At 43.4% G+C, this 15,069-nt stretch overlaps 1 protein-coding gene across 2 annotated transcripts in view; it reads left to right on the plus strand.

Moving 5' to 3' along the window:
• Positions 1–10,890, plus strand: part of Clgn (calmegin) — a 36,491-nt gene extending 25,601 nt beyond the window's left edge. For both annotated transcript variants that reach the window (XM_031340513.1, XM_031340514.1), the window contains 7 exons: positions 2,877–2,990; positions 3,103–3,253; positions 4,815–5,030; positions 5,848–5,973; positions 6,286–6,448; positions 7,856–7,959; positions 8,821–10,890. In XM_031340513.1, the coding sequence (XP_031196373.1) occupies positions 2,877–2,990; positions 3,103–3,253; positions 4,815–5,030; positions 5,848–5,973; positions 6,286–6,448; positions 7,856–7,959; positions 8,821–8,901 (955 nt within the window). In that variant the 3' untranslated portion in view covers positions 8,902–10,890. The remainder of the gene's footprint in view (positions 1–2,876; positions 2,991–3,102; positions 3,254–4,814; positions 5,031–5,847; positions 5,974–6,285; positions 6,449–7,855; positions 7,960–8,820) is intronic.
• The last annotated feature ends 4,179 nt before the right edge of the window (positions 10,891–15,069 follow it).

Genomic DNA, 15,069 nt, shown 5'->3' on the forward strand with positions numbered 1-15,069 from the left:
TGGGAGAATTGGGTTCTGATGATGCCAAGTAACCTTGGTTTGTGTTGCTTATATTCTTACGCTTGCCCTGCATTTGGTTGTCTCTTGTGCTACCTGCCCTTGCTAACTCTGACTGGAGCCTGTCCTTCCTGTGATCCTGGTTGTGTCAGAACTCCTCAGAGTCAAGCTGTCTCTGTGATCCTGTGATTCTGGGATCCTGTGATCCTGGGCTTGTTAGAGCTCCTGGGAGTGGAGCTTCTTCTGGGTGTTGTGGGACTGGCTGCAGAGTTTGCACCCATGGTCTGCTCAGGGCACTAGCCCAGACATATCAGAAGCAACCCGAATCAGCATAGTTTTTGAAGGGTATTTTCATTGACTGCTGAGCAGGGCAAAGCAGCAGCTTCTGACAAGGCACCCCTTTCCTGGAGGTTCACAGTTTGTAACAGTGGGTGAATGATCTTTGCCCAGCGTGGCAGAGATTATTTTCAATTCTGAGGTATTCTCCCACATTGCCAGTTTCAGATGTTTGCATTTGCTGTGTTCTCATATGGATTTCTTTTTCCTCCTGGTGTCTTCCTGCTCTTTGAGCTTTTTAGAACATAGGCATGCAGTTTGTCTTGTGTGTACAGTTGGCTGCTATTCCACTGGGCATCCCAGCAGCTCCATATGTGTGTGTTTCATTGTTTTCCATTGTCTGATTTTGTTTTGTCTGCGAAAAGTCATTTCTTCCAGTCACGTGTTTGCAAACATTGCTGTGACCACCTGTGTAGAACACGGGTCTTGTTCTTTGGAAAACCAAACATGCCAAGTACTCTAGAGAGATGCTGCCTGTGGTGGGGATGCCTTTACCTTCAGGCAAGCTTTGCAAAGGGGAGGAGGAACAAGCCACTTCCCAGCATCATTTGATGAGTCCTACCATTAAGTACAGTGGTGTGCCCCCCAAACCCCTGTGAGCCCACACTGCTTCAAGCTTGTGGACTCAGAAAGAGGAAGAAGCTGTAGATTACAGCTTCATGTTTGGTGAGTGTGTTAGGAGGACTAAAAGAAAGGCTTTTGTCAAAAGCCAGTGTCTGGTGGCTGTGCGTATTCAGAGGCTGACCCTGAGGTCAGGTACATTTAATACAATTGGGTTTAGTCTGCATTGCAGCCTGAGGTTTGTGTGGAAGCCATGAGTGAGCAGATGGGGTCACAGCGTCCACGTCTCAGCAGTGCTGACATCACAGTGACATCATGGTCATTCCCCTAACACTCGCCACGTTCATACTCCTCGGGGTTTCTTCCCAAGTCAGTGTTGCTTTTTAAATTAAAATACTAGCTATAAATACAGAGCGTATGAAGAATCTTTTTAGCTATGACATGAGCTTGAAAACAGTTTGTGTATGGCAAAAGAAACAATAGAGTTATTAAAAGCCAGGCACTGTGTCAGAAACTTGTAGCTCAGCACTTGGAAAGTGTGAGCAGGAGGTCAGGACATTAGAGTTACTCTTGACTATACAGAAAACTCCAGGCTAGCATGGGTTACAAGAGACCCTGCGTAAAGGGAAGGGAAGAGAAGGGGAGGGGAGGGGCAAGGGAGGACGGAAGGGGAGGGGAGGGAAGGGGAGGGGGAAGAGGAGGGCACAAGGGAGGAGGGAAGGGGAGGGGAGGACCAGAAACATTTATTTTTAAACATATGAAGGTTGGTGAGATGGCTCATTAGGTAAAGGTGCCTGCCACTGGGCCTGATGGTCAAAATTCCACCCTGGAGCCACATGGAAGAGAGAACCAGCTTCTACAAGTTGTCCTCTGACCTCCTGTGTGCTGTGGCATAAGTATACATTCACATAGGCATGCATACACATCTGTGCTCTTGAGTGTGCACACATACAGACACATACAGAGAAATAAATAATTAAATGTAATTTTTTAAAACCTGAAAAAGTAGAAAGTAGAAAGATGATATTTTTACAGCATATAGCCAACAAAGGGCTGATTTCTTAATGTAAAATAAATAAGCTACCTAAAGAGATATGAATGGCTTGGCTATGCACTGGCACTGGTGTGTGTATCTAGCTTGGATGGAGATTCCTCACTTGGGACATCCAGGCCAGGCTGCATGGTCTATTGTCCTCTCAGCATCTCCTGTCTCACCTGAGCTGTGGGCAGGCTTGCCCACTGAGCTCCCACTTCTGGCCCTGCCAGCACTTTCTGCATTGAGTCCACACTGACATTTTCCCAAGCCATTCCCACACAGAGACATGTTCCAAAGGCTTCTGGGGGCGGGGTAGTCGTGGAAATGCACACATCCCTTGGTGCAAAGTGTCTGGGTTAGATTGGCTTCACTGTGACAGAAAACACATGAGGAAGAAATACTTGGGCTCAGTGTCAGCCATTTTATCGAGCGGTACCCGGCTCCACTGTTGGTGGGTGTGTGTCAGGACGCCTTGGAAAGGAGCCTGTTGTGAAACTGAGCTGCCCACACTGAGGCACTGGGGAAGCAGAGAGGGGTCGCTTTATAACAAAATCTGCTTAAAATCCATTAAGCTAGGAATCTATTAATTTGTGACTCAAAGCCCTCGTGATCTAGTCACCCTCCTCTAAACTCGACTCACTGGGAACCCAGCCTTCAACATAGAAAGCAAACCATATCACAAAGCAGCCAGTGCATAATTTCTGTTGACTGAGTTTTAGTGACAAAAGCAAGATTGAGCATGCTGTGTATGTAGTGTTGTCATTTATGTAAAAAAAAAAAAGTGTGTGCAGTGTGTGCATGGAACACAAGACCACATACAACAAGGGAATGGTGTGTGTGTGTGTGTGTTGGCATGTAAGGTGCCACAGACCTCTGGACAATTTTACATGTGTATTTAAGAACTTCTTAGAATAGTAAATACATTATTGTAATGATGTATTTACAGGGATGAAAATGAACCTGCCCAAATAGAAGACTCAAGTGCTATTAAACCTGATGGCTGGCTTGATGATGAACCAAAATTTATCCCCAATCCCAAAGCTGAGAAACCTGAGGATTGGTGAGCATTGCTCAGTTCCACGCGGTGCCAAGCATATCTTGATTACTTACTACTTTTCATTGCTTCCTAAAAGACTGGGAGCTAATGTATTACCTCTATTCTAATCATTCAGGAGTGACGACATGGATGGAGAATGGGAGGCACCACATATTCCTAATCCAGCCTGTCAAATTGGATGCGGAGAGTGGAAACCTCCCATGATAGATAACCCAAAATACAAAGGAATCTGGAGACCACCAATGATCAACAACCCTAACTACCAGGTGATAGCACTGTCCGAATCCTATAGGAAGGTGGGATTGTTTTATCTAAGCCTCACCAGTGTCTACAGCTCTTAGAAGTTACATTTGTAATTTTATGAAGTTAAAGAAAGTTGACTAATTTAGGTTAGGAAAGAGGAAGGGTCTGGGGTGGGGACCACATGGGTCTCCTTAGGAAGGGAAGAAAGAACAGATTTTATGGGTGGACTGGGGGTGGGTAGGGACAGGAGTTGGGGGATCAGATTGAGGAGTGACGAGGTAAAGACAGAGAGTGAAGGGAGAGATGGCTGGAATTGGAAGGGGGGGCACTTGGGAATGGTATAGGAACCTAGTTCAGTGGAAACTTCCTGGAATCTATGAAGGTGACCCTAGTGAGAACTCCTGGTAATGGGGAATACAGAGTCCCAACTAGTCATCTCTGCAACCAGGCAAGGCTTCCAGGGGTGAAACTAGGGCACATTCAATTGACTTGTTGGCTAAAGAGGTCCCATGGAAATCCCTCAACCACCCAGGCTGCTGCCAAGACAAAAGGCTGCTCTCTGAAAGCTGGTGGGAATGGGGGTTGGAGGAGTGTGGGCAAGAGAACTATATACCCAGACACTTCCGTGACCATGGAGAGAGGTTGCACCAGTGCCTACACGGAGCCCTCACCCTACGTTTCAGTCTCTGTGGTGCAGGAAGGCACTCTGCAGGCTACTGAAAGAGAAACATGGACACCAACCCAGCCACAAAACCTTCCACCTACAGTCTATTCTACATGCAAAATATGCTAGGGCATTTGTGGCACAGAACTTGGTGAGAGTGGCCAACCAGTGTCTGATCTGCCTTAAGGCCCACTCCATGAGAAAGCACTCATACCCAACACTGCTTGGGTGACCTAGAACCGGAGACTAGATAGCACAGACCTCTAGGGTAAACCAATAGTCTTTTAAAATAACGTATCAATAAAAAAAAGGAACATAGCATCTTTTGTTGGACATGGTAGCACACACCTTTAATCTTGGTACTCGAGAGGTAGAGTTTGGAGGATCTCTGTAAGTTTAAGGCCAGCCTGGTGTACAGAGCAAACAGACAGACAGACAGACAGACAGATAGGGATATAGAGATAGAACAATGGTATACAGACACACAAATATGGTTGTATATTCTAATTCTTCACTTTAGTCTTTCTTCATAGCATTCATTTATCACAAGGTGTGTGTGTGTGCACATGTGAGTGTGTGTGTGCATGTATGTGTTGATTGCACTTCATCTTACTGTTTTTGAGACACTGTCTCTCAGTAAACCTGGATCTTTCTGACTCAAGTAGACTGACTGGCCAACAAATTCTAGGGGTCCCCTGTCTCCATCTCCTCAGGACTGGGATTACAGCCATTGTCTGACAGCACCAGCGTTTTAAAGGGTACTAGAGACTAAAGTCAACTCCTTGTACCTTCACGCAGGGGCACACACGTTACACCTGAGCCATCTCCCCATCCCTTATACAAGGCCTCTTCTGCTGCTCTTTTTTATTTGTCTAATGACATCACTTTATTTAAGTGTCTTCATTTGTTATTTCCTCCAGGGAATCTGGAGTCCTCAGAAGATCCCCAACCCGGATTATTTTGAGGATGATCACCCATTCCTCCTGACTTCTTTCAGCGCACTGGGCTTAGAGCTTTGGTCCATGACTCCTGACATCTACTTTGATAATTTTATCATCTGTTCAGAAAAGGAGGTGGCGGATCAGTGGGCTACAGATGGCTGGGAATTGAAGATAATGGTGGCAAATGCTAATGAGGTGTGACACTGACCACAGACAAGTAATGTAACTGTGGGCAGGCCTTAGGGGACCCACTCCTGGCTGTGGGTGATACAGGTGCAGTAACTACTAAATGCCAAGGAAATGACTTGAATACATTTTATAGACAGAATATCGAGCTTTTCTGCATAGACTGCATAGTGAACTTAAATTATACTAGCCCTAATGAGATCCAAAGTCCAATTGCAGTTTATAGCATTAAAAAAGACATCTTTGCATTTTCCTGTTGACAGCACAAGGCTGAGCTGTAACAGTGAACTACATGCATGCCAACTATTTTCACTTAGAGAAATGCCAAGATACCTAACTTCAGCATTGTTGTGTTTGTTTCCGCTGCTGTGCTGTGTGCTCTGGGCTAGCTGGCCTGCTGACTTCACTCCCCACCTCATCCTGGAGAGTGGGCGTTGCGGGGGAGGGCGCTGGGATTACAGATGCAGGCCACTGCATCCTACATTTTATGTGGGTGTCGGCACTTTAATCTGCTGAGCCATTCACCCATAACCAGTTGGTTTCTTTAGACACTTGATTGTTACAAGTGAAATATGTTGTGGCCTCAGATTTTACTTTAATAAAATAAAATCCATACACAAGGGCCACTTGTGAAATTGTTCATATAAAAGAGAACACAATCATCCCTGAGTGATTTTATCAGGAAGTTCTTCAACAGAACCTATTATCAAAAGATGTCTTTTTCACTCTCTGTGTGTGTGTGCACGCGTGTGTGCACACTGGGTAGTAGTGTAAGATGTACATAAACTGTGGGCGCCTGTGAACTCTGTGCCGATGTCTCCCACAGCCTGGTGTACTCAGACAGCTAGCGACGGCAGCAGAGGAGCGCCCTTGGCTCTGGCTCGTGTACCTGGTGATGGCCAGCTTACCCATTGCATTAGTTTCTTCCTTTTGTTGGCCAAGAAAAGCAAAGGTAGAAGAAACACACCTTTTTTTTCAACTTTGTTTTTTCAGATTCGCTTGTGCTCCAAAGTTATATGGATCAAGCAGTGTACTGAGTTCAATGCAAATGTAATGACTTCAGTTTCCTGTCAGATTTACTGAATTTATTATGCACCTCATCAGTTAGTGCAAAAAACAAACAAAAAACAGATAAATGCTCTAAAGGAGAGAACGTGCATCGTCCATTTCAAAAATTAGTGTCTGTGCACTAAAAAACAAAGATAAAATAAAATAAAAATAGTGCTTAGTTTTTAGTAAAACAAGCTTTGTTCATCTACCACAGAAAAAATATGAAGACATGGGGCCTAAAAAAACTGATTTATGTAAACTGCAAAGCAAGGCTGCTCTGGAACAAGAAGCAGAGGAGGAAAAGGCCCCGGAGAAGCCAGAAGATTTGCAAGAGGAAAAGAGGCCAAGTGAAGCTGAAGTCGTCATTGTGGAAAAGGGTAAGATTGTGTTGGTGACTTGTGGCTCCTGCCCTGGCCTTCTAGCACTAACAGAACTGTCTGCCCTGCTCCGTGTCTGATGTGCACAGGAACTGCCGAGAGCATGTGACTTTGGGGGCGTGATTAGCAATCCCGAGAGGGATGCCCTCTGAGCACTCACCCTGTCTGCCCTGCTTGTCCTTAAGGCACAGCCTCTTGTGCTTCTGAGAGCACAGATAAACTGCTGTGTGTGCACAGCTGTGTGGCCATCACACCGTCACCCGATGGGGCACCTACAGCAGTCCAAACAGTTCCACCCAAGTCTAGCTTGATGAACCAGTGGGCTCCTCACAGGTGCATAGGTGATTCAAAGGCAACATACATGTGTGCACATGTGTGTGTCACGGAACTCACCTGGGGGAGTCAGAGGACAAACCACAGGACTGAGTTCTTTGAAAAGAATGGGGGTGTGTGTGTGTCTGTGTATGTCTGTGTGTGTGTCTGTGTGTGTGTATGTCTGTGTGTATGTCTCTCTGTGTATGTCTGTGTATGTGTGTGTGTATGTAAATTTAGGTTGTAAGTTCTCAGTCGTTGAAACTTACTAGTGCATTATATTGATGTTTCTGTCTACTTTAGAGAGCATTCACAAATAACTAATTTGAGAATCTTAAATATCAAAAGGGCCTTGTTTTAGAAGGCAGTTTTGTGCTTCTGCACTGTTCAGCACTGCACTTGTGCAAATGTGAGGAAAGTAGAGGTAGCATGTGCTGGTTTTCATTTCCTCAAACCTAATTTTTGGCAAATTAAGTTTTTACCTTTTAGTAATTCTCAGGAAATGTTCTCTTTGTGATGGAATCTTCTCCCCTTCCTCCCCTTTCCTCCTCTTCTTCCTCCCCCTCCCTCTCTTCCTCCTCTTCCTCCTCCTCACGCCTGCTCCTCTCTGTCCTTATCTCCCCTTTCCCTCCTTTCCCCTTCCCCCTTTCTCCACCTCCTCCCTGTCTTTTCATAAGACAGTGACAAAGCTGGAGATTGAGCTAAACAGAGTCTATAGGAGAATCAGTAACTGAGAAAGTTAGAGATAGCGCCCACAGGCTCCAAGATAAGTAGAGAGCCAGCTGAAGAGCACAAAGACCGCCTAAGTGAAGGGGTGTTGCTAAGACATGACCATCAGAAAGCTGAGAATCATTTGGATTTTCTGTATTATAGCATCATAGTTTTAGGAACTCACCCTTTGTTTCAAAAAGATTATTAATTTATAAATGTGTAATAATGAGTATTTACAGTTAGCTCATTTTTTTTTCAGTTTTGAAGGGTTGAAATAGCTTTTTAATTTTAGAATTTAAATAAATCCCCCTTAATTCTTAATACTTTTCAGTAGCAAAATCCTAACTCATGGAGTCTCTGCCTTTAATGAAATCTGTATTCCAGAAGAAGTAATTGGCGAACCGGAAGAGAAGAATGAGGAAGACGGAGAAACCATAGAAGCACATGAGGAAGTGAGCAAGCTGAGTAAATCTGGATCAGAGGATGAGGTGAGCCCTCCCCACAGGAGCAGACTTTGTCTGTGCCTCCCTGTCTCCTTGAGTAAGTGAAGGCAAAAAAACACTGACATGTTGTTCCCTGGACATCTGATGGAGGAGCATGTCACCTGTACTCACACTATGTAAAGGTATACTGCACTGGTAAAAATGATCTTGGCTCTATTGTAGAGATGGACAGAGATGGCTGAGTCTGTAAAATGCAGTCCTCCCGTGGAAAGCACAGAGCTGCGGTCAGACTGTTGCCCCCATCCACCCTCTAGCCGTTTTGTTTTCTTGTGTTTGATTGTTAATAAGCTAAGTTATTTTTTAATAGCATCATTTTGTGAAATTGGTCTGAATATCGCATTATGAGTGATGTTAGCTGCATGTCTTCATGCACATATTCTGTTCTGAAAGTTTGCTTTGCAGTACAAACACATCCTGAAAGTATAAAGGGGAAAACTGTCCACACGTTCCTTTTTACCTCTCTTCTCATTTCTCTGGAAACTTTCATTCCAGAAGTTCTGAAATGGTCTCTGTAAAACCAGCTCAGGATTCATTACTCACCGAGGCCCGTGATGAAGTCTCTTTGTCAGTGGAAATCACACAACGATTTCCTGAGTCATAAGTAATGCTGTAGGGGCAAGCAGTTCTGTCACATGCTTACTTGATAAGCAGGGTTATTTGGGAAGAGACATCAGGTTAGTGCAAACAAGTAAAACCCCAAGGCATCTTTGTGAAGTACTGAGGCCCGTGACACACAGCACTGGATGATTAGTGCACACATTTTAAAGAATGCGGAATAAGCCTGCTGTTGTCGACTAGTTGCAGATTACATGAAAGGAAACGTTCCCATCATTCATTGTTTTCCAGATGAAGGATGCTGATGAGAGCACAGGATCTGGAGATGCACCAGTGAAGTCATTACGGAAGAGGAGGGTACGGAAGGACTGAAGCGTCAAGTATCACAAATCCCAAAGAGAGAGAGAGATCTGGCATCTAGACTTAGGGTGCCCAGAAGGACAGTGACTCTGCCCATCTGCACAAACTCTAAATATCTAGCAACGTTACTCTTTCACACACTTCTTTCTTGCTTGCTTTTGTGGGGTGGGGGGAAGTAACTTTTAAGTTAACTGGTCTTTGAATTTAGAATAAAAGAAAAGTGGCACATTACATGAGAGCCAAGAGATTCGTCTCCTTAGAAGTTACTGTTTAACAGTTGGAAGGAAGATGTGTTTTGGTTTTATGGAGCAACAATAACGTGGTTTTTGTTCTCCTGCTCCTGGAACCCCTGCTATTGGGCTTTCCTCAGCAATGCCTGTGCAGGAAGAAGCAGGTTAGTTTTATCCTGAAATGTGGCTGTGCTCTGCTGTCCAGACTGAAAGGGATGGAGTCTGGGGATGATCATTCGATGCTGTCGGCACGATAAATATAAAGACTGTGTGAAGGAGGAGCCACACTTGTATGACTTGTGTTACACTGTTCTTAGGTCAGTTCACTTAGCTTAGAAACTCCTTGAAGAGGTGCTGTGTTGGCAGGCGTGTCAACTGAGAGACTGTTTAAGCTCATTCACTCCATCACCGGGTAATATGCAAGCATAGTTTACAAGATAATAGGCTTGTCAAAACCAAATAATGTACACATTTTCTTTTTCAAGCTCTTGTAGCCACTTTATGCCCAAGTGGCTTACCTCATTCAACAAATTGTGTGCACACACTGCTCTTGAAAATGAAATTTAAATATTTTTCCCATCTAAATTATATCCTCCATCTGGATCATTACTGGGGAGGCTTCTTGTATTAGTGTGGGATACTAATGGCTGTATGCAGTTCTGCAGCTATGTCTCTTTACCATGCTTTCCTGCTGACAAGGTCACCCTCACAGCTGCATCTGAAGTGGGGGCCCAAACATACTACCTTATCAGCAGTATTGCTGCATTTAAAATATTTTATTGAAGAACTTTCTACACTTAACGCATCAGGTGTCAACCCTTTGAAAGGCCACGGAAGTCCACAGGATGACTTTAGTACTAAGTCCCTATGGAACTTCTTATGAATTGGGGTTTATTTTGTAGAGATGCACCCCATCTTCTGACTCCCTTACATAGGTACATTCCGAACTCACACAGTAAAAACGAACCCTAGCTTCACCTCCCCAGAGGAGGCTGAGCTGAACCAATGTCATTGTTGGCATCATCCAGACTGACATAAAAAGGGGAGTAGATGCTTGCCCCGTGGCCATGCACTTACGTTGATAGACTCCTAGTGAACTTCTAACACAGCTAACCATAACTAGAATTTACTTAGCAATAATAGGGCTTAACATAGCTTTCAAGGGCTCCTTTTTTTCCTTTGAACTAGTCATTCGAAATAATTATAAATAAAAATATATCTCAAAATAAACAACTATGCTTCAGAGATAAATCCTTTCTTACCTTGATATAAATCGCCTTGACCTGTGACTTGTGTGTGAACACGTTTTCTGAAGATTGGTTAGAGCTGTTTTAACTCTTGGTTGCCAATTAACTCTGCGTGTACATTAAACTTCAGGAGCTTGTAGTGGTAATATCTGAGCAACTAAGTCTTATTTTTATAGTTTATTTTGTCGATACAAGGTTTTACTCTGTAGCTCAAGCTGGCTTGGAACTCCTATGTAGCCCAGGCTGTACTCAGACTTGATAGCCTTATTATCAGCCCTCAGTGCTGGGATGGCAAGCGTGAGAAGCCATGCAAACATCACTACAAATTCCTGGTTGTGTTTCCCTCTGTGGATGTACTGTGGCTGACAGGTCAATCCAAACCAAAAACCCTTGTGAGGAGCACATGATATCTATGCAGCTGAAGAGTTTTGTAGCAAAGTGGCTTTTCTTCTTTATTCTAATTTGATTTTATTTTTTATAATTACTTGAATTTATCATCTTCCCTAATAAAAGATATATATATATATGTGTGTGTGTGTGTGTGTATCATGCTTTCTTGGTCCTTTTCTGCTTTTTACTAAAGTAATTTTCTAAAGATTTATTTTAATTGTATGTTCATGTATCTGGATTTGTGTATTTAGAAAAGTATGCAGATACCCATGGAGACCCAAATAGAGCATTGGTTATGAGCTTCCATGTTGGTGCTGGGAACTGAACTTGGCTCCTCTGCAAGAGCAGCCTGGGCTCTTATTGGCTGAGCTGTCTCCTCAGCCTTTGCTTTCGGTCCTTGAAAATACTCTTCAGCTAGGCTCACTTGCATTGACCATTCTCTAGGATGACATCAATGTTGGTTAGTCTCCATTTGAAGGAATACATGGTGGAAGTTGTAGTAAATTATTATTAAAAATCCCACTGTAGAGTTTCTGCCTTTGACCTTTTATGTTCTCAGATGAAAGACACACACACCTTTATATTTTAATATGCCTTAGGTAGCACAATAGTGGGGCAGCTGCCTACCCTCCCTGCTGCTAGAATCTATTTCCCACTGATGACACAAAACTATCACTCTTTACTATGTCCTATGTGGGCTGCTCTTAGCCCACATGGCCATGTTTCCTTTACTCCTACCCCATGGTGGATCACTCTCTTGCTCCTGGTCGTTCTTCTTCCATGGAGGCTCCTCCTCTCTCCATCACCCACCTATCTCTCTTCTGCCCAGCTATTCACCAGTCAGAATTAACTTGGGGACAGACTCCAGATCTTGGGGCCATACTTAGCATTACAATAGACAGTAAAAGACAAAACCTCAACAGGAAGTGCTTGTATAAGATGAACCACTGTGATGGACTAAGTATACCATAAAATCTAGAATTTTCCAAATGCTTTCATCGGGCCAAGGAGGGTCAGTGGATAAAGAAGAGATATGTGTGTGTGCACACCTGTTTAAACTAATTTTGTATTTAATAGAAACAGTTCAGAACAGTCAACCCATAGCTACACTCTGGACACCTACTTACATGGTTCTCTTGTAGATTTCAGCTGTATGTTTTACCTTTAGCAAGATGAAATAATATGGTGACTCAGAGAAATGCTTAAATCTTTTATATAAAATAATTTGCAAAAAACACATTTCCATTAATCTTCAATTGTTTATTCTCAAAGTATGTAGGTAACTATATTTACATATGAGGTGGTTAGGAAGTGAAGCTCTTAATTTTTCCTACTGCTGTGATAAGACAGCATGGCCAAGAATTGGGTTTATGGTTTCAGCCCATTACACTCCACAATGGCAGAGCAAAGGTGTGGCAGTATAAGAGTCCAAAAATCACTGAAGGAAGGACCCAGACTCAGATACTGTGCAAAGACACATAGCATTTATTCTGTAGAAACATCCAGCATGCAGGGGTCAACCATTCTCCAAAATGGCTACCCCAGACAGAGGCATGTAGGCCTTCTTATAGGGAACCAGAGCAACTCTCTTAGAAGGACTAGGTAATCTGAAATTTCATTGGTGGATGCTAGGGGGGTTCACAAGTGGTCAGTAGTATGCATTCCTGTCATGAATGTTTAACCATGTGATGAAATATGGCTGCCCAGCACTGGTATCCCATTCTGAGATATTTCCCCATTTTTGTGGTTATACCCAGGCTATTCTTTGGGAGGAGGTTTTATGATCTTGTTCTGGATTTTATGGTCTGCCCCTGGAGCTAGTATCTCTTATGGCCTAGTTTCTGGGACTTAGGATCTGTGCCTGGAGCTAGTGCTTTATGGCCTTTTTTTTTTTTTTTTTCAAATCAGGCCTGGTCCTTAAATGGAGACAAATGGGGTTCATGGCCTTACAACAGCAGGAACAGCTGAGAACTCATGTCTTGATCTGCAAGTAGGAGGCAAAGAATACACGGGGAATGGCACAAATCTTTTGAAACCTTAAGGCCCATCCCAGTGACACACATCCTCCAGCAAGATCACACCTCCTAATCCTTCCCAAACAGCTTCACCATCAGGGGACCAAGTATTCAAATATATGAGCCCAGGGGTCGCATTTTCATTCAAAGCACCACAGATGCCTCTTGACAGGTTAGATGAGGCAGGCTGCTGGGAGAGAACATTAATTTGGAAACACTGAAAGCTTTTATTGGTTTCTGCTGTTGTGTTTTGTTTTACTTTTTAGCTATGTGTATGTGTGCATTGGATAGCATATATCTGGGCACCCCCTGGAGCTGTAGTTGCAGGAAGTTGTGAGCTGCTCATTCAGGTGCTGGGAACTTTGCAAAGATGGTATGAATGCAACCACTGAGCCTTCTCTCCATTGCCGTTGGAAACATTTAGTGTCTCTTAAGACCCCAGTGCATATAATAGTAAGGATAGTCTTAGGTAGACCCAGGACAACTAGAAAACCATCTTTTCACACCCACCACTGTATCTTACACATTTTGGTGGGTGTTAAATGAATGCAATCTGCATTCTTTGTTATCTTAGGGTTATCTTCAAGTTTTGTTTTGTTTTGTTTTGTTTTGAGACAGGGTTTCTCCGTATAGCCCTGGTTGTCCTGGAACTAACTCTGTAGACCAGGCTGGCCTCGAACTCAGAAATTCGCCTGCCTCTGCTTCCCAAGTGCTGGGATTAAAGGTGTGCGTCACTACTGCCCATCTATCTCCCCAGTTTTAATAACAGACACTTGATAAGTCTTCTGTAAACTTTAAAACAAGATAAATACTTCATATAACTGATTACTGCATGTGACTTCAGCTCTGTCAAGACAGATAAACTCTGGGCTGAGCATGGTGGTACAGTTTTAATCCCAGCACTTTGGAGGTAGAGGCAGGTGGATCTCCCAACCTGGTCTACACATTGAGTTCCAGGACTACATAGAGACACTGTGATGGAGTGAATTTGTCATTTAGATTTCACTAATTTCTGGTTTTAGTGGCGTGACTGTAGTTTTCTGGAAGAAGTAGCTACAAGGCAGTAGTGTCAGTCACAGTTGTCCATGTATCAGTCTCACTTGACAAGCAATCTTAAGAATGAAAGCAACCTCTCATACTTGGCGGTGGTCATCCTGGTTTTGACAACATTGAAGAGGTTCCTAGCAACAATCAGGAATGAGGATTAACTCAAGGCTGAAGAAAGCATGATCAAACAGTAAAGCTTTATAGGCTAAAGAACTAAGTCCCGACTTTTCTTTGCTTTTGACCATAAAATTAATCTTGGGTTCTAAAACTCTACTATCAACTTTTATCCTATGAAAAGGACCACATATTAAAGGGGAAAGGACTGGCCAGGTGAGGCACTACGACCCAGCTGGATGGAGGTGTTTAAGTGACTTTTGCAACAAAAGAGTTTATTGCTTTGTATAGTTCCAGAAAGGAAAATTTATCTCTGTTCAAGTAACTTCACAACCATAACTCACTTGGCACCCCAAAATGACTGCCAAGGTAGACTTTTATATGCATTGTACGCTCACTTTATCCCACTTACCACTAGTTTTTATGGATTCTCATGCAAAACCAAGTTGCCAATAAATCATTACCTTTTTTTTTTTTTTTTTTGGTTTTCTGAGACATGGTTTCTCTGTGTAGCCCTGGCTATCCTGGAACTCACTCTGTAGACCAGGCTGGCCTCGAACTCAGAAATCCACCTGTCTCTGCCTCCCATAAAATCTGAAAAATGCCAAGTTCTGGAGCATCTGTCCCTCTAAGTTCCAAATAAGGGATTGTGGTGTGCAGCAGCAAGAACATGATGAGAGTGTCAGTGCTGAAAGATGCTCTTCTTTGGGACCAAGTGGGGAGGAGCCACCATCTGTCTGACTGCTATCAAAATACAATCTAGGTGACTTCTAAACAGTACATTTATTTCCACAGTTCTAGAGGCTAAGGTGAAGCTAAGTGTCTTAGTGTCCTATGAAGAGACACCATGACCTCGGCAATTCTTATAAAGGAAAACCTTTACCTGAGGCTGCCTTACAGTTCAGAGGTTTAGTTCATTATCATCAAGGCACGAAGCACAGCAGCATGCAGGCAAGAAAGACATGGTGCTGGAGAAGGAGCTGAGAATTCTGTATCTTTTTTTTTTCTTTTTTTAACTTTTTAATTCTTTGTGAATCTCACACTTTGCACCCCAGTCCTACTCATCTCCCACTCCTTCATACCTGTGCTCCACCCTTGCAACCTATTCCCCCACCCCGCCTCATAAGAAAAAAAAAA

Source organism: Mastomys coucha, unplaced genomic scaffold (genome assembly GCF_008632895.1).
Source record: "Mastomys coucha isolate ucsf_1 unplaced genomic scaffold, UCSF_Mcou_1 pScaffold22, whole genome shotgun sequence".
Taxonomy (NCBI): Eukaryota; Metazoa; Chordata; class Mammalia; order Rodentia; family Muridae; genus Mastomys; species Mastomys coucha.